This window comes from Cricetulus griseus, chromosome 2 (assembly GCF_003668045.3).
Source record: "Cricetulus griseus strain 17A/GY chromosome 2, alternate assembly CriGri-PICRH-1.0, whole genome shotgun sequence".
NCBI lineage: Eukaryota > Metazoa > Chordata > Mammalia > Rodentia > Cricetidae > Cricetulus > Cricetulus griseus.
Window position 1 is genome coordinate 266,228,229 of NC_048595.1, and position 26,922 is coordinate 266,255,150.

The window sequence follows — 26,922 nt, forward strand, 5'->3', positions numbered from 1 at the left end:
TAGTGGCTAACAATGTCTGCAGACATGTGTCACATATGTCAGGCTCTTGGGGGAGGCCTCAAGAAATGCAGTAGAGCTGAGGCTAGCCTGATTCAAGTAGGCTAACACACCAACCATTTCCAACAATTCCCTAGAACAGAAATCTGGCATCTCTTTCTTATGCTCCTGGGGAGCCACATACTTCAATCCTACCCACTGTGGGACTGACTGGCCCTAGGGATGCACATGTGGGACTGGAACAGCCGCCTCTCTAGTTCAGGTATGTACCAATGATCCACACTAAGGAGTCAAATTCAAGCCTGAAACTTGAGCATTCAATGAGTTAGAACAGAAGCCAAACATGGCTGAAGGCTATCAGGCGAAAAGGGCTCGCCTGAGGTGAAACCACAGAAGCAAGGTGTTTGATCCCTAATGTCAGTCATGCCTGCAGCAAAATATTTTTGTATTTGAATGGTCATTGTCCTTGTTACTACTTTCAGACAGGATCCAACACAGGCTGATCTTGAACTCAATGTTTTTGCTTCCACCTCCTGAGTGATGAGATTAAAAGTCTGTGTGTTGAATACTGAGAGTAAAGGCCCGTGCCACCATGCCTGGCCTGAAACCAAACCTTCTCTATGGCTTTTCACTTGTATAAGCCAATGAGTTTTGTTCTTATCACTCCATCTCAGAGTCTTCTCTCCATAGAGACTTACATTGGCTTTAGAGAAAGTTCCCAGGCCATAATTCCAGCACTCAGTGAGGGGGAGCAGGTCCCAAGGTCCAGTTACCTGCACTGCACTGCACAACCACACCCTCTCAAAAACAAAACATCAAACAGGAATTGCTAACTCTAGGTAGTCTAAACAATTGTTTTTATATCAACATACTAGAGAAGAAACACTAGCAGGGTTGGAACTGTAGGAAAACCTAATGGGACTTTGTCCTGACCTCAGGGTCAATGCTAGCTTGCTCTTTTTATTTGCTTCCCATTGTAAACAAACAATCTACCCATTTAGAAAAAGGTCTGCATATTTCTACCATGACACTCAACAACCTGCTCCAAGTGGGGAAAATACATCAGAAGATTTTTTAAACAGCTGTAAAAATGGCAGAGCTGTAAATATCAAGTGATTGAATTAATGTTTGCCTGTGAGATATTTACTGAGGACCAACTCTGTGTCACAGACTCTACTAATTTAACAGAAATCCAAGTGAAACCCAGGCTTAAACTCTATTGAATTATTTCACTTACACGCCACTTAGCACATTGATGGATTGTGTCTTCATTCCATATCCAGTCTCCTTTAAATTAGCAACAATTCCTAAGACATCAATACTGGAGCCTTTGGAGCCAAAGTTTTTTTCACTGTACATTATCATGTGAGCGTTTGAAAAATCCTATTTAAAAACAAAATTCAAATTCAAAGGGTAGCCGTTTATCATTCAGAAAAGAACACAAACCAGCCATTTGCTTTTCTTTGACTTACACTTAATATAGGGCGTAAAGACTGAAGTTCTCCACTGTAGCCTCCCCAGTCTTTCCAGTCCCTGTATTCTCCTTCTTCTAGCAAATACTGATGACCAGAGAAGCCACACTTCTCATACGCAACCCAACTGCAAGGGAAAGGACACACTCAAAATCTTTCCCATGTCACAGTTTTACTGACATGAAACTAAGTGTGAATTTGTCTTACCATTGAAATTCTCTAAATTTAGAAAGGAAAGCATATAAATTTATGTTTTTTTAAGAATTGTTTAATATTTAAGAGAATTTGTTCAGAAAACCCATGAAGTATATTAGAGCTCTATAAAGATGTGTAGTTGTATGTGAGTGTGCATGCCTTTGGGTATGTGCGTGTGCCTGTGCGTGTGCGTGTGCGTGTGCGTGTGCGTGTGCGTGTGCGTGTGTGTGTGTGTGTCTGTGTCTGTGTCTGTGTCTAAGAACTCAAATGAGGGATTGGCGAGATGGCTTAGCAGTTATGAGTAGTTGCTGCTCTTGCAGAGGACGCAGATTAGGTTCCCAGCACCCAGATAGCAGCTCACAACTGTAACTCCAGTTTCGGAGGATCTGACACCTTCTTTTAGATTCTTCAGACACTGTACACATGTGGTGCACTGACATACATGCAGACATACACATAAAATAAAAAAAAAATTTACAAAAAGAATTAAAATGATGGGCTGGAGAGATGGCTCAGAGGTTAAGAGCACCGACTGTTCTTCCAGAGGTCCTGAGTTCAATTCCCAGCAACCACAAGGTGGCTCACAACCATCTGTTATGAGATCTGGTGCCCTCTTCTGGTGTGCAGATATACATGGAAGCAGAATGTTGTATACATAATAAATAAATAAATCTTAAAAAAATAAATACTCAGACAAACTATAAAAAAAGAATTAAAATGAAACTCAGCAAGTAAAATGGCAAACTTTCTTCAAATAGTAACAAAAATATAAATTGTTTACAGGACTTCAGTATATATACTCCTACAAAAAATGTTCAGGATCTATAAAATTCAAAAAGATCATAAAAATTAGAAAGAAAGCTAATTAATAGTTCATTAGTTTGGAACTTGATATTTAAAAAAATTAATCTGTGTGGCTGATTTTTATCAGCCTTGCATCAGACTTCCCCACGGCATCCTTACAGCCGCTTTCTCAAGAGGACTGAAGAGAACATGAACCCTCCTGGGGATGTAGCCGGACACTGGAGACATAGTGGGACACCCTACGTGTTCGATCCTCAGGACTGTGACTCCCTATGGGTTCAATCCTCACGATTCCCTACTTCCTCCAAAACATCAAGAATGCTGTCTTTTGGGGAAATGAGGGCACATTTCTTGTTACGTTAGTGAAAAAGAGAAACCCTTACCAGTTCCCATCTACTTACATGCCTCTTAGAACTTTCATGGACCCCACCGATGTAAAGGGCAGATGGTTATTTCCAGTTGTTTCTTCTGTCTCACCTCCCTCCATGATAAAACTACACATTTCTGTTTCTAGCTCCATACACCTTCCTTCAAAGGAAGGCTTTTCATAAATAACTACCTGTAATAGAAATGAGATAGACATAACAATAATTTGGGAGAATTGAATCTGTCATTCAATAGAAGTTACTTGGGCTAGGGGTGTGCCTCTGTAGAGCAGTTGCCCAGCATCTGTGACACCCTGTGCGAGACACAGCCAGAAAACAAACAAACAAGGTGGACATGGTGGCACAGGCCTGCAAACCCAGCACTCAGGAGAGTGAGGAAGCAGGACCCCAAGTCCAAGGCCAGCCAGGGGCTACATAATAAAGACTGTCTGGAATCAACAAAAACAGCCACCAATATGGCTCAGCAGGTAAAAGCTAAGTTCAGTCCTCCCAGACACACATGGTGAAAGGAGAGGCCAACTCTCACCAAGGTATGACTTTCACAAGTGACATGTTACATGTGCCAACATACCAATACACACACCAACCAACACACACACACACACACACACACACACACACCCCAAGCAAAAGTAACTCAAAATGATAATAATAATAATAGTAATAATAGCACTAAATCCTGGAATACACATCAAATTTTTAAATCATATATAAAAATTAACTACATAACAACACTTATTTAACTAATACAGTTAAAACAAAAGTCATTAGGCCTCCCTTCCCCCTCCTTCTGCCCATGTGGAACACTGCCAAGCCAAGGTTTAGAAGATACTAAAGAGCCAAAGGATTCTAAAGATGATTTACAAATGAAAGCCACCACTTCATCAAAGTGCATGGCGCAGGTGTAGGAGACAGCAGCAGAGGCAGCTGGGGTAGGGAGACTGGACTCAAAACCTTTCTTCTGTTGCCAGCATAGGCTCTTCGATTAGTAAATACCGGCAGGAATGGTAAAGTTCATACAACAGTGAACCTTGGAGGCCATGTCAAGATGCCTGGTGCCATGAGCCTCTTCCAGCATGTGAAGCTGGGTGGTTCCTCTGGCTGCAGTAAAGGCAGGTGTAGAGGGGAAGTCACGTTGCTGTCATACACTTGAAGACAGTAGAATAATCTCTCTTTCCTAATCCCTCACTAGCAACACACTCTCTCTCTCTTCACTTGTTACCTTGGGATCCGTAGGAAATTCAACTTTACGGCCACCCTGAAAAGAAAAAACAGCACAGTGAAAAAACCCGGTTTCCACTGACAGTGTTTCCTGTATCACAGTAGTTGAAGCACTACTTTGTTTAATTTACATGAGATGATGCCACAGTTACTGAACGGAATGAAGGAAAAGACCAGCCAGATCAGAGGTTCACATGATGCTCTGAGCTTGATGTGCACACCTAGTATCTGCTTCTGTTCTGTTTTTGTTTTGAAGAATACTGGGGAACTGAACTCAGAGCTTTGCAATGCTAGGCAAGCATGTCACCACTACACCCTAGGTTTATTTGCTTTGTGGGTTTTTTTTTTTTTAATTTCTGATACAATTTTCATTTGTATTCCAGGAGTTAGTACTTTTTTTTTTTTTTTTTTTTTGGAGACAGAATCTCTCTCACTCACCATGAAGACCAGGCTAGCCTCAAACCTGGGATCTTCCTGCCTCAACCTTCTAAAACTCCTCTTTCTTATTTCTCTTGCTAAGTAGCCCTGAGATTTGTCACATCTAGATCAAACGTCTCTAAGGAAGCAAGCTCTACCTTCTGCACCAGCACGGGCTGGCCCTTCCTCAGCAGGGCACAGGTTTGGCTGGCATCACCACCACTCCCTTTGGTTCCACTCCCAGCAGCCCCACCCTTCCTATTTCCTACCCCCGCCCCTGGAGGCGTCTGACTTTGCAACCAATAGTCTACAAAAGTGTTGAAGTTCACACAGTATAGAATAATAAGACTAACCATTAAGTAACACTTAACACATCTTAAAAGGACTGGGATTACTGCCCTTTTATAATAAAAAGGAGACTTTTTTGTTGTTACAAAAACCCTAAAGTCAGAGAAGAGAGTATTACATAACAATACTAAACAGGCAAAAGTCAGTAGTGGGTAAACTGGGAGACAGTCCATCAGTGTCTTTATGAGCTTAAAAACTGCAGCCAAAGATCTTCAAATGGCCCAAAGAAACTGAAATTCCAAAGAAACAGGCAAACTCAACCAGACCTTACACAGCCAAGAGAGTACCTTCTTAAAAAATAATCTTTCGGGGGCTCAATAAACTTCAGAGTTTTAAAACCATCAAATTGCCTTTTAAGCTTGGAATAACACTTTCATGCATTCCCAAAACTAATAAAACCGGGCTATTTGAAAGTGGATTTAATATTAGAAAAAAATAAAAGCCCCAAGATGTACTGAGATCTGCAGATAATCAAAAGATAAATAAAACTGAGATGGAAACATCTTTCTAATTTGTCTCAGATTGGCTCTGAAGACACCTGCAAAGCAGAGTTTCACAATTGAGTTTGTAGCAGGGGCTTCACTCTCTGGTGTTCAGTGAGCACCTAGTGTCACTTGGCACACACCACAGCCTGGTGTGGCAGCCTTCCCCCGCCTGAGCCTTCATTCCAGCAGTACAGTCAGAGACCAAGGCAAATATGGCGAGAAGGAAAAGTAAGCTCAGGCTCCTTCTAAGGCAAATTAGTTGGGAGGGTAAGTACTGAATGCTCAGCCCAGCTCCCCTCCATCCCACTCAGCCCAGCCTCCTGGCATGACCACTGGGCTGTTCTTCAGCATGCCCTGCCAGCCCTGAGCCTGCCCTGGCTCCCACATGCACTCCCTGCCAGCCCCAGCTATGGCAGTCCTGCTTCTGTTCAGGACTCAGCTTCACTTATCAGAAAGTTTCCTAATTAAGCACCTGCCCTGCCTCTCCTCCCACCACTTGGGGTTTTATTCACCATTGTTCCCATTTCCATAAATACTTCTTCCACTTACCAGGCCTGCTCTTAGCTGCATCTCTTTCTGAGGCAGAAGATGCCTTAGGGCAAAGTACACAGTTTTGTCCCCTTAGCTGTCAAATTGAGTAAGCTATTGCTTCTATTATTTCTATCCAGCAATAGGGCTCATCTCTACCTGTTGCATGTAAAGCAATAAAAGCTACTTTTACTTTCAGAGTCACAGCTGATAGACTCCAGAGGTCAAACTAACAGAGTTGCTGCCTTCAGAACATCAGTTCCGTGGTTACCATTTTCAGAGGCCGCATGGATCCAATGTATGCTTCTTCGGTATCCCAGAAGGACAAATCAGGGTATTCACCGGGTTCCAGGATGAAGGGGACACCTTGAAATCCGGGCTCTTCGTAGATCAGCCACCTAAATCACCACCATGGAAGCAAAGAGGCAGGAATTCATGATTTATTCTGTTCTGTCCTGTTTGGAACACAGGACCCCACTGACAGAAGAGGGCAAGAATAGAGGAGGATGCACCCACACAGACATGGCTTCTCCTAGGTGTGGGTGAAGAGCAGCCCCCAGCGGAGCCAGCTGGGAGGTGTGCCCTGGCCTATGATGTCCTCTTGGCTAGCTTTGCCACTTACTTTTACATGTGAATATGTCACCTAGTTAGAGGCCCCAAGTCAAGCCATGTCAAGCTTTGTTTTATGTTAATATTTCACTCATAAGTAAAGACTTACAGAGTTCTACTTAGCCATTTCTTGTGATGTCAAAAATTTGTAACAGTTGAGGGCTGGAGAGATGGCTCAGAGGTTAGGAGCTCTTCCAGAGGTCCTGAGGTCCTGCCTGCTCTTCCAGAGGTCCTGAGTTAAATTCCCAGCAACCACATGGTGGTTTACAACCATCTGCAATGAGATCTGGTGCCCCCTTCTGGCCTGCATGGCAGAACACTGTATTCATAATAAATAAATAAATCTTAAAAAAATAATTGTAACAGCTGACCTCTTCCAAAAAACATGCAAGGAAGGGTACCCAGAATTTTGGCTAATCCTCACAATAATGCTACCAGGAGGAAATGCTCTTGTCCCTGTTTACAGGTGAGGTTAAGTCACTTGCCCCAACGCAGGACTGCTACAAGCTGACCCCCTGATCCCCACTCCCTGTCACTCTTTCACAGCAGTTATTTTTTCCCCATTGCAGGGAGTGTACCAAACATAATCTGTTCTTGTTACACCCACAAAGCATCCTCACTGTGTGTACCACTCAATACACGCCACAGTCCTTCAGGCCAAAGGTCCAAGGGCAGCCTGTTCCCAGGTGGCAACGCCTTCTGAGTGCTTGATTCTCCTCTTAAAGACATTGCAATTCCATGTCCTTGTATTGGGCATGTCAGCTGTCACTTCTCCTCTGGTCAAGGAATAGCAGCCCCACCTCTCCTGAGCTAAGGCCAGGGAACCATAAAAGCATGCCCACTGGAGCTAAGTGCAAGTCTCTGGGAAGGTGTGGCTACTGGAGAAGTGATTTATGTTGTGCAGATGTTACTGTCCTTCTGGAAACAGACTAGCTCCTTCCTCTGTCCCTCCTTCTTTCTGATTCCCAGTCCCACACAGGGGATAACTTTGTTAGTCTGGCTGAACCACCCGGCTGTGGTACTCTACCAGACACACTATATTCCCAGATGCTGTACCCAAAAGCAGAAGCTCTCAATGACACCCTTCACAGCAAACCAGGCTGAGGGTGGGGGGTGGCTTTCCTCTTGTTTCTGATTTTGGCCTAACACCCTATTTTAGTGGAAGTTTGTGTTAAAGATGGCCTTGGACTAATTGCCTAGAGATTTGCCACCCAATTCCTACTAAAGACCTGTTCAACAGGTGCACAGAAGACTGGGAGGCTCTGTGGCACACATAAGTGGAGATCAAAGTCAGTCAATAGAGTCCTAGGTCAGATCACAGTTACAAAGGCAGAGGGGGTGTATGGGGAGGGAGTGGAAGGGAGGGAGGCCTGGATGACAGGGCTCCTGTCCTGCTAGGGTGTTCTATTTCTAGCTTACAAAAAATCATTCAGCTTAGTGATTTTCTGTGCAAATGTAACACTTCAAATATTACACTTCAGAACAAGTTAACCAAGGGGGAAAGAAGCCTTTTAAACACTCTGTAATACTTCTAAGCCAGAAGGCAGCAGGCTGAAGGGACACTAAGTTGCTGTATCTAAACTACATCAGCCATGGAGGCATATACACTCCTGGATCCCAAATCTAGCTTGGACACGCTACCTGTGGGCTTTTTAATTTGGACAAGGAATGGAAGTTCTGCAGTCAATGCTGTTGAGTCTGATTCCCTTACAATGGATGGCTGTGATTTTTTAAATAAACATCATGTGTAGCTCACATAGTAATCCTGAACTTTTAAAATGATTTTTTAAAAAACGGTTTATTTTGATGTGCATGTGTTTTGCCTGCATGTATGTTGGTGTGAGGGTACCAGATCCCCTTGGAACTGGAGTTACAGAGTGTTGAGAGCTGCCATGTGGGTGCTGGTAATTATATCCAGGTCCTCTGGAAGAGCAACCAGTGCTCTTAACTGCTGAGCCATCTCTTTAGCCCTACAATGATGTTTTCAAAGTAGCCTTTCCTGAGGGCTTTCCTTCTTTGGGTTGAACTGTAATGGATCTGTTCATCTAACACTACAATTTCAGTCTCCTTGAGGCACATGGGCTAGTCACACAGCATCTATAGAAGACAGAGGACTGTGCCAGGAAACAGTACACTTAAACTGGTGAATTTGTTAGGCTATCCTGAGAGTCCCTCAGTGAGCCAGGGCCAGGAGATATGAAAACTTATGCACAGAGCTTCAGGAGAGTAGGAAACTTTCTTTATGCAATACCAGTTCCATTTCTAAAGAATTCTTTTCCTTTCCCATTGTACTTAGGTAGCATGCTTTGCTCATTAAAAAACTATGGTTTGGAGTCATATCAACTGTACTGCCAAGAAACACTGACTTTTTTTTTAGCAAATGTGAATGTGCATACATAAGGAACATACATAATGAACGTTCATGAAGAACATAAAAAACATACACGAATGTGTATGAATGTATTAATAAGGAACATATATAATGAATGTGCATGAATGTATTCATAAGAAGCATACATGAATATTGTTGAACAATGGCCACTGATCTGTATATTAAAATATTGTTCCTTTAGAGATACCATTTAGTTCCGTAAGAAAACTCTGTCTTATCATGTGTTTGTTTTTAGAACAAGTAACTGGTAGCTGACCACCTAGCAGGCAAAACTAAACTGAGTATGCCCAGATGGGTCCTAGGAGATGTAGTTGCACATAAATATTGGCCAAATATTTATGGAAATTAATTGAAGATTAAATATGAGATTATTCAAAACTTCTGAGTAACTTTGCAAGAGAAAGACATGGGAAATGCCTCATTAACTAGGCAAGCAAACTTGATGTCATCAGGACACAGGTGGCTGTTTTGTCATGTGTTAATACAACATAAGTACAAATCACCACTTCACATGGAGTATCCTTGCTATAACTGTTCAACCTAAATCTAATTGTACCTTTCGACTTAACCCTTTGTACAAAGAACATTTAGATAATAAAGAATCATGTTCTAAGACAGCTGACTGAAGCTCTTAAAAGTCTGGCTTGTCCTGCACCTAAGGCTCAGGGAACATTGCAGAAGAGGGGGCAGAAAGACTGTAAGAGCCAAAGGATCAGAAAGTTTGCCGTGAGGTTGAGTCTCCTGGGAATGTCAAAGAAACTACATCCATGAAGTCTCATTAGCACAGCCGCCTAAACAAGACATGAACAACACCACCAATAGACATGCTAGCATGGAAGGACAAAAGCTCATGAGGCCCCCACCCTGGACATAGAACTATAAGCAACAAAGGAATGCTGAGAGTGGGAGAAAGCCTTCCTCAGGGAAGAGCCCCAACTGGTTATCCAATGCCAAATGGTCAGCCCTGACAACACACAGATATAAGTAACACTATATGGACAGAGAAGGTTGTATTTATATATTTAGAAATAAATCATGCTTCTATAATCCCAACTCTTGGAGAAAGAGATGGGCAGATTGCTGGGCCTCACCAAGCTGTCAGTCTAGATGACAGCCACAAGTACATGTATGAACAGACAAGCACAGTGGCACACACAGGTGCACAGTGTCCGACCTGAGCAGCAAAGAGATTACAGAGGCAGAAAAACAACAGACTTAAGGAGGGACTCTCACCCAAATTTTGGGGTTGGGTTGAGACGGTATCTCTCACTGTGGTGCCCAAGTTAACCTGGAACTCACTTTTTGTGCCTTAGACTACCAAGTGCTGGCACAACAGGCATGTGCCAGCATGTCTGGCTCTGGGTCCTGATTGACAACAAACCAAAACCTATAAAAGACAGTTTGGAGGCAACTGGGAAAATGTGGTTCTGGGATGTCATACTATCAGAGGACACAATGCTAAGTTTCTTAGGTAAAGTGACAGTTATTATTCCATTATAAAGTGATTCAGACTGTGTCTGAAGGAGCAAAGGAACAAAATATCTGCAATGTACAGTCAACTGATAGCAAAAGATAACAAACACAAAGCCGGGCATAGTGGCACACACCTTTAATCCTTTAAGGACTTGGGAGGCACAGACAGGCAGATCTCTGAGTTCAGTCTGGTCTACAGAGTGAGTATCAGGACATCTAGTGCTACAAGAGATCCCCTCTCTCAAACAAACCACTGTCACATATGTTATGTGGAAATGTTAACAGTCACTGTATCTAGTGGATGGTAGGCAGGCATTTCCTGAACTATTCTGGCTGGTATTTTGAAAGCCCATGTAATACAAAGAGGTACTAATACAGCATGCTCCACAGCAGAATATATATTGTTAATATAACACAGCAATGAAAAACACAAAAATACAGGCAAACCAATAGATGTGTGTAGCCTTAGGAGAGAGTTTATTTATGTGCAGAGTAAGGAAATGGGACCAGAGCAAGTAACCAGTTCAAAGCATCAGAACTGTCTAACAACCTTGGTCCAGACAAAGTGGCCAGCCTGCCTTCCTTGCTTAAATCATATGTTCCCTGTAAAGTTCTAAAAGTCTTTGTTTTTGTTAAAATATACCCTAGAACTATGCAAGCCTGCCTTTGCCGCAGGGAGGATGGGAACTACTATTTGCCAGCCACTAAAGCAAAGCTTTAGAAATTATTCATACTCAATAGAATTTGAAAGGCAAATTTAGTCAAGAATTACTCATTTCCTCAAGAAAGAATCTGACAAGGCCAGTAACACCCTTACACATGTGCAAAGGAACTTAATCTAGAGTGAATGGGCCCAGGAATATGTTTCCTAATGGGATCTAGAGAAGTCCCGCCCCCTCCAGAACCCAGAGCACTGTTGTGCAAGCCACAGCAGAATGAGGAGTGCCTATTACCAGGTAAACCTCCCACCCTAGCTGGCTGGGTGTGGTGGCTGGAATCTGTAATCCCACACTAGGGAGGACGGGGTGGATGCATAGAGTGAGCCAGAAACACACAGTCCTGTCAGCTCACCCAGACTTTCCGGGCTCTATAAAAGCACAGTTGTTCTGAACTCACCGACCAAGCTCAGTAAGCTGGACTTTGAACCATCAGAGGCAGCTTCCAGGAGGCTCCTGGCACAGAAATGAACAGCCAAAGGAGACATCCAAAGGCTCAAACATATTTTCTTTTGCCTGCCAGACCTTACATTGTCTCCCAGTCTCCCAACATAAAAGTGCCTGAGGCACATGGCATCTTTTCCCTCCACCCTGGCCACTAGCCTTTGGGATCTACTGTGGTACCTAATTAAAAGCCTTCTCAATGGTCATTTTTCCTTTTAAAACCTGCTCTTATCTGCCCTGCACACACAGAATCCCTTCTCCTTGCTGTGGTGCTCGGGACTGACCTCAGGCCTTCTGCATGCTGGGCAAGTGCTCTAACACTCAGGTACATCCACAGCCTTTCATCACCTTCTCTAAATGGAGGACTCCCAGGTTCTATCTGTAACCGTTGCCTGCAATCCAGGCCTACACTTTTACTTACCCTCCTGCTCCCTCGTATGAACTCACAGTGGATCTCAGATTTAACCTGTTCAAAACAACTTCCAAATTCCACTGTTCCTCTCGCACTGTTCCTGCAGGCCTCTAGCTCAGAACAAGCCAAGCCTTCCAAGCCCCAGCCTCCTGCACCTGTCTAAAATTCATCAGCAAATGCTGTCAGTTCTGCCTTTGGGTCTTCATCCAATGACTGATGAAGGCAGATTCAGAGATACCCCCAGTGCCTCCCCCCATGGCCAAACATTGGGCTGACCTAAGGGAGTCCTGCTGAGGAGAGGGAGAAGGGACTGCAGGAGCCAGGGAGGCCAGGGATATCACAGGAAAACCCACAGAAACAGCTTTCCCAGCTCACGGGAACTCACAGAGTCTGAACCAACAACCAGGGAGCCTGCACGGGACTGACCTAGGCCCTCTGCATATGAGAGACAGTTATGTAGACTAGTCTATTTGTGGGACTCCTGGTAACTGGACAGGGGTGTCCCTGGTGCTTTGACTGGCTCTTGGGAACCTATTCCTCAGGTTGGACTGCCAAGCCCAGCCTGAATACAGAGGGGAAGATGCTTGATATTGTGGCAGATTGATAGGCCAGGCTTTGCTCCTGCATAGGGGAGGCCTGCCCCTTTCTGAGCAAATATGGAAGAGGGGTGGATGGGGGGGGGGTAGAGGGGAGGAGAGAGAGAATGGAAGGAGAGGAGGGAGGGGAGGCTGCAGTAAGGCTGTAAAATAAACAGATAGATGAATGAACAAATAAATAAATGAAACTGATGTATCTCAGGCCTCATGACTTCCTGTCACCATCACAGACAGCACCTAAGCCACCACCATCTCTTGCTTGCATGATTGGGATTGCCTCCAACTTTTTTTCCTCTCTTCCGCCCTCCCCTCTTGATAGTCTGTTTCTATATAGCAGCCAGCAATCCTCAATTCACTTGATGACAAGCCATCACCATGCTCTCCCTGCTGTTATCCCACTTATGGAGAGGAGGGTAGTATGGCTTGCATGCTCCTCTCAAAATGCCATGCTGAAATTCAACCCCCCCCCCCAGAGTGGCTCTGTCACTGCAGCCAGGCTAGATGTCTCTTATGCACACCTCTCCTCCCACACACTGCTCTGCATTGCCCTGGGACTTCGCAGTCCCCACCAGCAGGCAGGCCCTCACTAGATGCCTCCCACCCACTCAAGCTGTGAGCTAATAACTGAATTCCCCCTAAGTTCTCAGCATGTGATTTTAGCATGGCCACAGAAAATGGACTAAGACAGAGAGTTGTTCCCTAGAGTGAGGACAGGCATGGAAGGAGCACACTTGATAACTGGGGGTTGGGGGGAAGGGTCTTCATTCTTAACCTGTCTATTTGGATACTTACTTTATTTCAACTGTACAGTTACCTACTAACATTTTTCTAGGTATACTCAAATTTTTAGACAAACAAAAGAACAAGCAGTCATAAAGGTAGTCTATACCTTATTCCTTCCTACAAAGCTCTAGATAAAACATTGTCTGTCCTCTCCTACATTATCTCCTGAGACAAGAAACTATCTAACAAGGCAGCCTACTTTCATTTTAACCATTGGGAAGCCAAAGCCTACTCCTCCAGTTTCTAGCTTTTCCCTCAGGAGCCCTATGGAACACCAGAAAATGAGGGGAACATTTCATTTCTTCAAAGATGGCTGCTACTCCCTCCAAGTCAAAGCCTCCATAGTCAGGCTTCCTACAGTTTTCAGTTCATGATTTCTGAGAACTGAAAATCAGAGTTTGTGATCTGCAGGTCACTCAGTTCCTCCAATCTACAAAATCAAACCATTGCCCATGGTAGCAACAATGGCAAACTAAGATTCATAGCAGCCAACAGAATGCCAACGCATCACTAAGGAGTACTCTCTCATTTGCACAGAGATATCCTGGATCATTTTTACAAGACAATGAAACCTTTGGCTGCACATTCCATCATAATAACTTGTCAGTGTTCTCTGAATATGTAAATAGCTATATGCTATATATACCACCATTGAACTTTCAATTGTGCATTTCAGAAAATGTATACAAAAATAAAATGTTACAAGGGAAGAGACTTGAGTGGCAAGATGGCTCAGTGGGTAGATGCCGGATGACCTGAGTTTGATACGGATCCCTGAAAGTGGTCCTCCAATTTCCACACATACTCCGTAGCGCGCACACACACACACACACACACACACACACACACACCTACACATTTGCCGCATATACTATATGTAAATAAAAAATAAATTGCAATTACCTTTCTAAAAGAAAAGATTTTCACATAAAGTGACAAGCAACTTTTCTAGGGGTCTTTCTAGCATTTCAGCAGTTACCTTCCATGTGCCTGGGGCTCTGAGCTCCACTTTAAAGGCCACATGCTCTGTCCTGTGTCCACTTTTTATCTTTATCTCCATTATCTCAGATATTCCCATTGCTTTCAAAATACTGCCTTCAAAATATCCTTATAGTTTCCAGGGGCTTGTGTAGCCAACACAGCAGCATTGTGTGACAATGGCAAAGAAGTCTGTTCAGCTGACCCCATCCCACTTGAAATACTGAATATTCAGCTTTGAGTGGCCAGGTTTCTCTGTGACAAGTGAAAAGTCCTATGTAAAACTGTGGTTTCCTTGGCTGGGTCATAGCTTAGTGGTACAGCCCTTGCCTATTGTGCCTAAGATTACCCCAGCCCAGGAAAAGGAGCGGGAAACATGAGCATGGGGACCCCAGTTTGGATCCCCATACCCACATCCTCTAGTATTCCTGATAGAGCCTCACTGAAACTGCATTTGAAATGGAAGACTTACGTGCCCCAGTGCACTTTAATGGAACATGTCTTCTGTATCACACCAAAGCCTTGCATTTCCTCAGCGTCATCAAAGTAGGAATTCAGGAGCCCTAACCCTTCTGGTTCTGTGAACAGGTCTATTTGACTAATTCTGTAATCCTGAAAAAAAAAATACACATTACACACATGTACATTACATACATAATAAATATATCGTGTGTCTAATTTGTAATAAGCTCATTATTCTTTCTCTTACAACTGACTGAAAACTTTATTTAGAAAACTGAACATGTATGCATGAGTGCCTGAATGTACTTATGTACCACGTGTATGCCTTGTGCTGGTGGAGGCCTGAAGAGGGCATCAGCTAGCCTGGAACTGGAGTTACAAACAGTCATGTAATGATTGGCGTGGGTGCTGAGAACTGAACCTGGGTCCTCTCTCCAGCCCCTTACAATATGCTTTAAATACACACACACGATTCACAGGGCACTTGCCATTTCATCTTCTCCCTTCCCTGTTTCCTGTTTACACTCATTACACAACAAGGCTCTGTTGGGTCAGACACCCTGCTGTAATCACACATCTCAGGGTCACCAGGGAGGTACTTCCTTGGCATTTTGAAATATCTTCCTCTTATCCTCATTCAGTGCTCCTTGGTCAGAGGACTTTTGGCTCCTTTGCTCTGAAGTCACTATCCAAGTCTTGTGATCCTAGTCTAAGTCTGCACTTAGGTTTTGCCCAACTATGGTTTTGGGTACATAATCACTCCATAGTGATTTTCCTGGACTGTAACCAGACCTCTAGGATGTTGGTTTGGCTTAAGATGTAGAAAAAAAAAAATACACCCATGGCACTTTATAAATCTCCTCATTCTGGCCACTGTTTCATGCCCTTGGGTGTATCAAAGGTAGATGTGTTGATATATATATTATATATATTTATATATATTCATATATTTATGAATATATATTCATATATTTATATTATACATGTATGTGTATGTAAATGTAAAACATATGTTAAATATTCCACTGAGAGGACATCTTAAAATAGTGTTCCTCAGAGCTGGAGACTTGGGTCAGTGGTTAAGAGCCCTTTCAATTCCCATCACCCACATGGAAGCTTGGGCACCAGACATTCATGTGGCGCACAGCCATATATGCAGGCAAAGTATGCATGCACATAAAATAGTGTTCCTCATCTTATATGGCTTACCATACTATGTACTCTACTTAAAAATTAAACTGGCCATGGTGATAACCCCTATAATTCTGGGGGCCAGGGGCATCCAGAGGCAGAAGGATTGCTGCAACTTCAGACAGCCTGAGCTACACAGCCAGATCATGTCAAAACCCACTAAAAGATAAATAATGACCATGTCTTTGAAATACTGATCAGCATCTAAGTCGCTCAGAAATGTTGACCTTGGGTGTAGTGTTGCACACCTGTGGTCCCAGCATGTGAAGTGGAAGCAGGGAGATCAGGACGTAGTCCAAGACTAACCTGAGCTTTGCAAGGCTGTCTTAAAGCAAACAAACAACAAGAAACACTGAGCTAGGAAGTAGGCAGCACTTCTCTCTGCCAAACCTGTTTTCCATCCTTCCTCATCTCACATTAGAACCTTCTACTTTTCTCTACTGTACTCTACAACATCTACCTCTATGGTAAAAAGTTATTATCTAATGTTCCAATTGTAAGATGCCAGAAATTATGTGTTTACAAAGAAAGATGCCAACAATACCTTCCTCCTCAAAAAATAAGCAGGGACTTCTACCACCTCTGTAAATGGACCTCAAATATCTCAAATAATCTGGGGTTCTGTGGTTGTTTAGAGGAAAGTTTATTTGGGCTCAGAGGCCCCAGAGTCATTGCTTTGGACCTGTGACGAGCCTGGATGCCATGGACGCACATGTGAATAGTGCAGGTTCACCTAATGGCAACCAGGAAGCGAAGACACACAGAGGGATTCAGATTGTATTTTAAACCTACAGAAAACTGGAGTGGAGCTATCAACTAAATTATTTCTAGATTGTCTTTCTAAAGTAAAATACCCTTAAATGCCTCAAGGAAAGCAGAACTTCATGCAGCAATCAAAAAACTAAGCCAGGGACTGGAGAGATGGCTCTGCAGTTAGAGCACTTGCTTCCCCTCCAGAGGACCAGAGTTCAGGTCCTAGCAGCCATGTCACTCGCTCCCAACCACCTGTAACTCCAACCTCAGGGGATCCCAAACCCTCTTCTTGCCTCCACAGACACCTCTGCACATATTTGCACACAGTGCAGACACACAGACAAATAAAAAATAAAATAAATCTAAAGGGGGAAAAAAAGCAGGTCAGGTGGTAGTGGCACACGCCTTTAATCCCAGCACTCAGGAGACAGAGGCAGGCAGATCTCTGTGAGTTCAAGACCAGCCTGGTCTACAGAGCTAGTTCCAAGACAGGCAAGGCTACACAGAGAAACCCTGTCTTGAAAAACCAAAACAGAAAAAAAAAAAAGGAAAAAGAAAAAAAGTAGTCTGTTCATAGAGAATTTGTCGAAGGCAGGTTACTCAGTAAAGTGCTCCTCTGGGATATGAGCAGAAGCCAGAGCGAAAATCTTACCTAATAGATTTATGAAGAAAAATATCTAATGATTAGACTGTTTCTTTTCTAGTTAACTTGTAGTATACAAATATTTACATTATAAAACACATATCCAAAGAGTATCCATCAAATATGTGCCCATTTATTTAATGAAATGAGGATTCCTTTAAAGTAAAATTATCCCTAACAGCCATTTCCTGTTGCTGAACAAAGTCCACATTTCCCATAACCAACCTGGACCACATGTCTGATGGAACCAATTACTACAGGTTTATCAGACTCTGCTTCTTCATCCAAAATCTCCTCCATGCCCCAGAGACCAGAGAGTTCCAATTCACCTTCTTCTAGAGCAACAGAATGTCCTTCAAAATTGGCTTTCTCATACAAAATCCAACTGAGAAGGAAACACAGAAAAACCATTATCTGTCACAGTGAGGCAGGTGTGATGACTTAATTCTGGCTAATACATATTGTACATCAGTAACTAGAAATAAGGTAAGTGCTCCCTAAAACCAACCTCACTGAGTCTTATCAAGCCTCAGATAAATTAGAAAAACTATACAGGTGTTCTGAAGAATGTTTGAGTTACCGCTGTGCCCATGTTTGTGGAACTGACAGTGGAGGCTGACAGGGAATCACAGGTGCTCTCTGGATGAACCTTCCCTTTGCATGTATATTACCACACATTTCTCTTAGAGGGACTGTGGTGCATACATCACAGTTGAATCAATGGATACAGTGATACGGAGAACTACATGTGTTAACAAAAAGTACTTTTGAAAGATTCTCCCCAGCAACCACAAAGTACTAAGAAATACAGCCCAGCAAATGGTGAGGGCTCACACTGTCATGAGGTCAGTAAGAGTTGCTAAAAAAGGGTTGCAGAGACGGTTCAGTGGTTCAGAGTGAGGACTGATCTTGCAGAAGACCCGAGTTTGATTCCCAGATTACATTCTGGGTGGCTCACAACCACCCATCACCTCCAGTTCCAGGGGATCTGACGCCTCTGGCCTCCATGGACACCACATGCACATCCCCTCACAGACACCTACACATACATATAATTAAAAAATATTGTCAGTGGGAAGAGAGGAGGGAAGGGAAACTGGGATTAGAATGTAAAAAATAAAAAAATCTGAACAATAAATAAATTTTTAAGACAAAACAAAAAGGTTGCCAAAGAGATAGTAACTCTCCTACTACAAACAAAATTATCTTATAGACTTTGTTTTTAGCATAATTTTCCAATGGGGGATGTCCTTCTGTATATATGGTTCTCTTATTGGTTGATGAATAAAATACTGTTGGCCAATAAGGCAGGAAGACAGGCGGACTAGGAGTTGAGAATTCTGGGAAAGGAAGGTGGAAAGAGCCAGCCAGAAACAGTCTCTATGTAGGCCTCCAAAAGAGTAAAAGGTCTAGGCATTCTCTGGTAAGCCAAGACCACGTGTATATACAGTAGATTAGTAGTTATGGGTTAATAATTAAGACAGAGCTATCCAATAAGAAGCCCTAGTCACCCGCCAACAGATTTATAATTAATATAAGTCTCTGTGTGCTCATTTGGGGTTGAGGCGACTGAGAACCAGACAGGAAAGAAAACAACCGCAACAACTTTCAGTCTTCTAATTTGATAGTGAAAGTACATTTTATTTTTCTAGTGAATATGTTCATTATTTACAAACAGGTATAAAATATTAAAAGTCCCATTAGAAAAGATGTTGCATAACTAGTCAGATGGAGATTTTAAAAAGCATGACTAACTTTTGAGGTCATAGCTGGATCTGGTGGTATATATCTGTCATTCCAGCTACTCCAGATGCTGAAACAGAAGGACCACAAGTCCTGTGTATACAGTGAGATCCTGTCTCAACTTTTTAAATTGATTTGTTTGTATGTGCCCATGCACATGAACTATGATACTCAAATGGTGATCAGAGGACACTTGTGGAAGTCCACTCTCTTACAGTATCATGTGTGTCCTTGGAATGGAACTCAGTTCACCAAGCTTTGTGGCAAGGACCTCCACCCACTGAACCAGCTTGCCAGTTTTGGGATGAGTGTGTGTGTGTGTATTCGTGCATGCATGCATGTATTCGGTCTGTGTGTCAGAGACTGGGTCTTGATACATAAGACCAGGCTGGCTGGGGACTCAGAGCAACTCTCTTTTAGCTTCCTGAGTGCTGGAATTATAGACATGAGCTATCACATCCAGCTTTGCTTATAGGTTTTTTTTTTTTTTAACAAGTTTAAAAAAAGATATACTAGCTTTTACATATTTGGGTTTTGTGTTGTGTTTTGCCTGAAAGTATGTCTGGGCACTAGGTGTATGCAGTACCTGCAGAGACCAGAAGAGGACGCTGGATCTCATGGAACTGGAGTTATAGTGTTGAGCCTGGATGTGGGTGCTGGGAACCAAACCCAGGTCCTTCTACAAGAGCTGAAGAGTACTCCTCACTGCTAAGCCAATGTTCCAGCCCCCAAATGCAATTCTTACCAACTTCATTAGATACTCATGAATCAAAACCATATGATGGGCCCCAATGTATCCAAAGCAATGTTATGTGGAGATATATGGGGAAAGTTAGTTTGTTGTACTGTATTTTTCTGATTTGTAATATATCACTTTTATAATCAAAACCATGTGATAGACACTTATTTCTTATCTTACCACCAACAGTGTTAAGTTATTTACACTGATAAAAAGCAGTGAGTTCCAAGTAGTAATTGAGAAAGCCAGACACCTATGATAATCTGCACCTGCAGTGCACCCTAACACCCCTGTAAGCTAAGCCTGCAGTGCACCCTAACACCCCTGTAAGCTAAGCCTACAATGCACTCTTACCATCCTCTGACAACTTTCACAAGTATCACTGGAGAGAGGCGCCAAGAGCTGCAGTCCTCAATGTCCCTGAACACCTCGATGCACTCCTCAGAGATGTCAGGCTCACTGAATATCACGATCTGCAAGAAAATGGAAGTGGCAGCATTTTGTCTTCTTCCTTCAGCAGATCAAGAGAGAATCTGGACCAGAAATGAAATAACCTTACCTTCCCCGGCCGAGGATTGAGTTTATTATGTACACTTCCTCTAAGACTCTGCAATCAGAGGAACAAAACAGTAAACAATTACAGCATTACAGGGCAGCTGTCTTTCTCCACCTGAGCCCCTTTCAGTCAGAATATATCAACTTCACCATTTATTAGTACTGAAGCAATATATCTCACTTTACACTGAAGTTATGTTAATGTTCTCCTGGGATTTACATGATTGAATTATAAGATTTTCTAAATAAACTTGCCGTTATAGCTTATACTCATTTAAATGTCTAGAGTATTTCCACCCACACTAGAAAATTCAGGGCCCAAAAGTCAGAACTATGCTTTACATTAATTCACTGAAAAAGAACCAACCACTTCAAAGAATGTGAGTAATCTCCAATTTAAAAAAAAAAAAGAACAAAGAAAGAAATTGAATACATTAGTCATTTATTTAGAAAGAAGTGGAATTGGTGTGTTCATATGCACGCCCTCCTTAGATCTATAAATACTGTGTTGCCACAGCAACTTCTCCATCATGTGACAAGTACTAGTCTAAATGAAAGTGTGCATGGCAGGGCCCAGGAGCACTTTCCTGCAAATGTAGCCACAAGAAAGGATGAGGCAAGAGGATCACAAACCCAAGGGCCACCAAAGATACAAAGTGCATATTTAGTGACTATTTTGTATCAAAACCAAAAAGTAAAAAGGGGGTCAGGGATGTGGCACAATGGTAGGACACTCACCTAGCATGGGCAAGGCTGTGAGTTCAATTCCCAAGTCAGCAAGAGAAAAAGGGAAAAAGAGGAGGTATAATATATTTCACAATATACATGGCATGTGGTAACTTTTTAAGATTTTATGTGAATGAATGTTTTTTCCTGCATATATGTATGTGTGCCCATGTGTCCATGTGTCCATGGACGTCAGAAGAGGGTGTTGGCTCTCCTGGAACTGGAGTTACCGATGGATGTGAGCCACCATGCATTTGCAGGGAACTGAACGGGGGTCCTCTGCAACAGCAACTGAGCCACCTCACCAGGCCTGCAGATGGTATTTTTAATCTCCCTTTTTTGATGGACAAAGACCCTTTTTATATGGCTTCAGAAGTAATCATTTTCGAGATTGCCTGACAGGACCAGTAAAACCCGTAATGTGTAAGATAGTAAAAATAATAATTATACATGTGAAATATTACAAAACACGGGCTATTTCCAAGCTGAACTGCCTCTCCCGAGGCTGGCCTTTGATCTCATCCCTCTTGCCTCACACCAGTGGACTATGGCCACAATACCCGAGAAAGGCCCTCTGAGTGGATAATTAGAAACAAAAACAGCAAATGATGATTTGCTGTATTCACATGTGAGGAGTCAGGAAACTAAAAGGGAAAAAACTAAATTTAAAACAAAAGCCAAGAAATACATTAAAAATAAACTACAATGAGCAAAGCCTAAGACCCCCCCCCAAGAAGACATTTTGAAAAAAACTATAAAAAGCCTAGAAGTCAGTAAAACTATTTTTTCTTTTATGTGTTCTGACTGGCTTCAGAGAGAAATGACTTTTTCCTGTTTCTTGTGTGTGTGTGTGTGTGTGTGTGTGTGCTCACGCGTGCACATATGTATGTGAGTGTGTAGACCTGAGGCTGACTTTGGGGAGTGTCATCTATCACTTTATATAACACCATATATATATTGAGGCAAGGTCTCTCAATTGAATCCACAGCTCACCAATAGGACTAGTCTAGCCAATAGGCTAGCTCTGGGGACCTTGTCTCTGCCTTCCCTGCCCAGCACTGGAATTACAGGTGGGTCATGGAACACACACAAACACACAAACACACACACATACAAACACACACACACGTACACACACACCACACACCACACACACACACACACACACACACACACACACACACACAATCTTGCATGGGGTCTGGGGATCTAACCAGTCCTGCAAAGCAACTATTTTTAACACCTCAGCCATCTCCCCAGCCTGAGAAGAACTATCTTTAAAAACCAGATTCTGGCCGGGCGTTGGTGGCGCATGCCTTTAATCCCAGCACTCAGGAGGCAGAGGCAGAGGCAGAGGCAGGCGGATCTCTGTGAGTTCGAGGCCAGCCTGGTCTCCAGAGCGAGTGCCAGGACAGCCTCCAAAGCTACACAGAGAAACCCTGTCTTGAAAAACCAAAAAAACAAACAAACAAACAAAAAACAGATTCTGTCAAGTTACAGACAAGTAATAAAGAGATAAGAATAATTAACAGGAATACAGGCAGAATGAGTGGAAAATGGACTGGCAGGACTTTTGTGCCTGAGAGACACTGGTTTTGGTTTTGGTTTTTTGAGAAAAGTTTTAGGATTTCTATGTGGTAATGATTGTCAAAAGGTAATGAAAATGCCCCAGGAGACTAGTTCTATATCCTGGTTCCATCCAAAGGCTGAAGCATAAACAACACATGTTCAAGGCCAGCCCCGGTAAATTAGTGAGAACATTAAGGAAAAAGGAGGCTGGAGATTTTTAGTAGGTGCTTGTGTAGCTCTGGGCTCATTCCCCAGTGCTGGGGGTGGGGAGGTTTGTTCCCAGGAGCCTTTCATGGTGCCCCATGAGTTCAACTATTTTCACAGTTACAGGCTATCTGCGCTTTCTGCTCTTGTTCTCTGTAAGGCATTCCATCACTCTGAAGGCTACAGGACCTGCACATCTGTTCTCTTTAAGTTCCCAGAACCAAGTTTTAACACAGATACATTGTCCAAATAAACCAATGCTCTTTGGAATTCTCAATCTTTAAAAGAAAGTGAGTCCTAAGACCGCAAGTTTGAAACCTGCTAGTTGACAAAATCAATGAAAAGGGATCTGAATGTAGCAACACTGCTGAAAATGTGCTGCCCAGTTCAGGCAGGCCTCTCAACTTTCCACCTTCCTGCACGCTGTGACTGCACACAGGCTTCATCACAACTAGCCAAAATCACAGTCCATGATGGGATTATAGCAAAAGCCATCACAACTCACTGCTGCTACATCACCCTGCTCAGAAGGAGGGAGCCAGGTCTTTTCAGTGGTCATGCCTCCACTTGCCTGGCAGCTGGCTCACAGCTGGGCCACTGCAAAGCAAGTACCATGTACAATCCCCCTCACCTTAAAAAGCAAGCTTGGAAGCAGAAGGGCACAAATTAGCATGCAAACAACTCCTGGGCTCCTGAGTGTGAGTAGCTCAGCAGCAGCAGTGTGCTTGGCACAAAAGGCCCTAAATTCAGTCTTTGGTGTCAGCAAAGAGAAAGGCATCCAGATCACAGAGAAAAAAAAAATCAAAGTTGTGTTTTGCAGTTCCCTCTATGACACCAAGGGAAGGCCCCATGCAAACCAAACTTTATGCTCCAAACTTGAAGTTCCATTTAGGTACTTTCCCATCTACCAGGGATGAGCAATGGCACTTATGGAGGGATGAGTGAAACCCCACAACACAGGAGGAAGGAGAAGGGGAGGTGCTGTGGCTGGGTGGGGCCTTGGCAAATAGAGGAAGTTGTTTCACACATTTTTCAAAACTCTAAACATAGCACAGCCTTGAGTATTTCTAAGAGAAGAAGAAAACGGCTCCTGGGTCTCTGAACTCTCATCCATCTTCCTTACACTTGTTACAGCACAGCACAGGCGTCTATGGATGCCTTGAAACATATAACTTATTCTCCCCGCTGGACCACAAGTGTCGTGGGGTGGGGGTGGGGGGGGTTCTTAGTGTCTGTTTTTCCTTGGAACCTCTAGCTCCTTGTACACAGATTTAAAAGTACTTGATGAAAAAAAAGGGGGGGGGCAGAATAGGGACTGGTGGTGGCACAGGCCCTTAATCTCAGCACCGGGAGGCAGAAGCAGGTGGATCTCTGTGAGTTTGAGGCCAGCCTGGTCTACAGAGTGAGTTCCAGGACAGCCTACACAAAGAAACACTGTCTCAAAAACAAAACAAACAACAAAAATAAATAAAACGAAACAAAACCACAAGGTAAACAAATGGGAGGCTATCACACACAACCACCTGTAAAGCATGGCCCGAGCCTCTCACTGCCTACTAGGTTTAGAAACATCCAACTAAATAACAGTTGGTACTTACCATAGGATCTGCTAATGACATTCCAGAAAAAGGAAGGCCCGGGTCATACCAATTGGACTTAAAAAGCCCCAAGAAGTCTGTGTCAGTGGCACCCATGTTCGGTACGTTTGACTTGAGAACACTTTCCACAGGGTTAGGCTTTTCCATGTCATCATTGCTCTTCAGTTTGGGTAAGTCAGAGTGTCTGTAATCTGGCAAGGATAGGTTGCTCCGAGAACTCTGGTCTTCCCTGGTCTCCTCTTTCTGTGGGTACTTCTCCATGTGGCTTGGACTTTTCAAACCCGGATGAGATGTATTTGATGAGTTGAAATTGAAGACCTGTAATGAGTTGTTCGGTGCAAGATGAGGTTGTTCTTTGTCTGAGCCACAGGGCGGGTCACCCTCCTTCCTGGGCTGTACCACTGAAGACTGAGATACTGATCTGTTCTGGGAAGTGCTAAAAGATGTGGTCATGGTGTTGACTGACGTCACAGAGGGAGAAAAGATTTTGTCTTGTGGCAGAGAAGAGAGCATGCTTGAGAAAAGCGTGCTTTTTTCTAGCCTTGATCTCTTCACGCCACAGTTGGTGATGTCCCTGTTCTCTTTGTCGTTCATGTCTGAAGTTGTCTGAGGCTCACTCTTCCCATTAGTGTTAGCGTGCAAGGACTTGAAGAGGACGCTCTGTTCAGTGGACGCACGCTTCGCTCTCAGTTTGGAAATGGGGTCATGATTCTGCATCAAGTGCAAGGCTGGTGACATTTCTGGCTGGCTCTCCTTCTTCTTCCCCAGGCCGACGGTAAACACATTGGGATCAAATACCTTTTCCAAACTGTCCTCGTGAATCGGAGGCATGGCGAAGTGAGGGGCTGGAGAGTTTGGGATCCGGGCCTTCTTTTTTTTCTGGGGCACACATACTGTGCTGTCCATATTTTTAATAATCTCAGTGAATTTTTCCATATCAGAAGAAGAATCAAAGATACTATCGTCACTACTAGCAGAAATGTTCAAAAGACTGGTAGGGGTACTCTGGCTGGTGACATTTTGGCCTGGCCTTTGGGGACTTTCTGAATGACTTTTGCTGCTGGGAGAGTGGATGGGGCTGAACTCGGCTGTCAGGGCTGTTCCGCTGCTCTGACTTGGAGCCTGGACAGGCAGAGCCTTTGCTCCTGGCTGTATGATGTGTGGGCTAGACTGTATCACATGCTCTTCTGTGCAGTGGGTGTGCTCAGGTGATGTGCCAGGTATGTCCTCCTGCTGGGGAGCACAAGGGGCAACAGAAACCACTTCAAGGTCATTATTGTGACAACTTGGCAACTGCACCTCTTTAACTTCGGAGCTTTCTGAGATGACCTGGGAGCTCACATCCTGAGGGCTTTCCACAGGAAGTACAAAGGACCGGACCTGGACGAGGACCTTGGATGGACACTCATTCCCTACAGTTTCTGAGCTGTGCTCTGCAGATGAAGTGGGGCTGGCTTCTCCCCCTCCAAGTTTGGAGACTGGAGTTTTCTCAGTGTGAGGAGACACTGGCAAATCACATTCGTTGTGGTTTTCTGACACTTTTAGATCAGGGCATGGAAAACTGCGTACGGAAACTTGAACGCAATCATCTTGAAAACTGTCCTCAGGAATGGGAGCAGAAGGTGGGAGAGAAGACTCCCTAGATGACCCAGATGCGGGCTGTAAGTCAGAAAATGTACCCTGTGGTTTTGGAGGAGACTCTCTGGAATTAAGAATGGTGGGGATGTCCTGTGCCGTGTCACTCACGTTGTCAAGTACAAGGTTTTTGCTGTCAGCAGCCTCTGGGTGGAGCTCTCCTGAGAGCTCAGGGTCCTCCACAGGAACCCGAGCAGTGGGCACCTGCTGTGAAGGACATAAGGCAGCATCTGTTTGCACATCCGCCTTATCACTTTGATTAGGCTCAGGGCAGAGGACCTGATCCTCTGTGGCTTCTCTTCCCCCTCCACTGGAGGCCAGAAGAATCTCTTCTCTGGAGCTAGGGACTTCCACGCCTTTGGCATCTGTGGATGATTCCTTGGCCACCAGGCCATTCTGGTGGCTGGTTGATAAGGCTTTCTTTTCAGGTTGCTCCATTTCCTTGGCTTTCTTGGCTAAGTTTAGCTTAGCTCTCCCAACAAATGTCTTATTAGAGGGAGGGTTGTTCCTTGTGGTACGGATGTCAGGGTGTCTAGGGCTACTGTTAGCCCGCTTGTTTTCAAATAAAGAGATTTTGTTGGCAGTGTTTCCTTTATGAACTGGTTGGCTAAATGGATTGTGCTCATTGCCCAGACTGTCAGGGTTCTTCGGGTTTTTCAAATTGAGTTCCACATGTTTGGGTCTAGCAGGGCTGCAAGAAAAAAAGCAGTGGGCAGTTAGCAGCCAGTCTGGTGTTAAGTGATCATGTAAACCAGATCAGCTCAGAAAGACTACAAACTTCATACCCTCCAGGTGTAGACTTGCTTTTCCCTGAAACTTCTTAAACAATCCTACAAATATTAGGAAGT

General features: G+C 43.6%; 1 protein-coding gene across 1 annotated transcript in view; it reads right to left on the bottom strand.

Moving 5' to 3' along the window:
• The window catches only part of Crybg1 (crystallin beta-gamma domain containing 1), a 54,704-nt gene that overhangs the window by 22,039 nt on the left and 5,743 nt on the right, over window positions 1-26,922 (bottom strand). The window contains exons 2-11 of the mRNA XM_035440370.1: window positions 24,440-26,765; window positions 20,347-20,394; window positions 20,142-20,260; window positions 17,531-17,690; window positions 14,729-14,868; window positions 6,125-6,251; window positions 4,077-4,112; window positions 2,870-3,027; window positions 1,470-1,596; window positions 1,235-1,380 (exon numbers count right to left, since the gene is read on the bottom strand). Of these exons, the coding sequence (XP_035296261.1) occupies window positions 1,235-1,380; window positions 1,470-1,596; window positions 2,870-3,027; window positions 4,077-4,112; window positions 6,125-6,251; window positions 14,729-14,868; window positions 17,531-17,690; window positions 20,142-20,260; window positions 20,347-20,394; window positions 24,440-26,765 (3,387 nt within the window). The remainder of the gene's footprint in view (window positions 1-1,234; window positions 1,381-1,469; window positions 1,597-2,869; window positions 3,028-4,076; window positions 4,113-6,124; window positions 6,252-14,728; window positions 14,869-17,530; window positions 17,691-20,141; window positions 20,261-20,346; window positions 20,395-24,439; window positions 26,766-26,922) is intronic.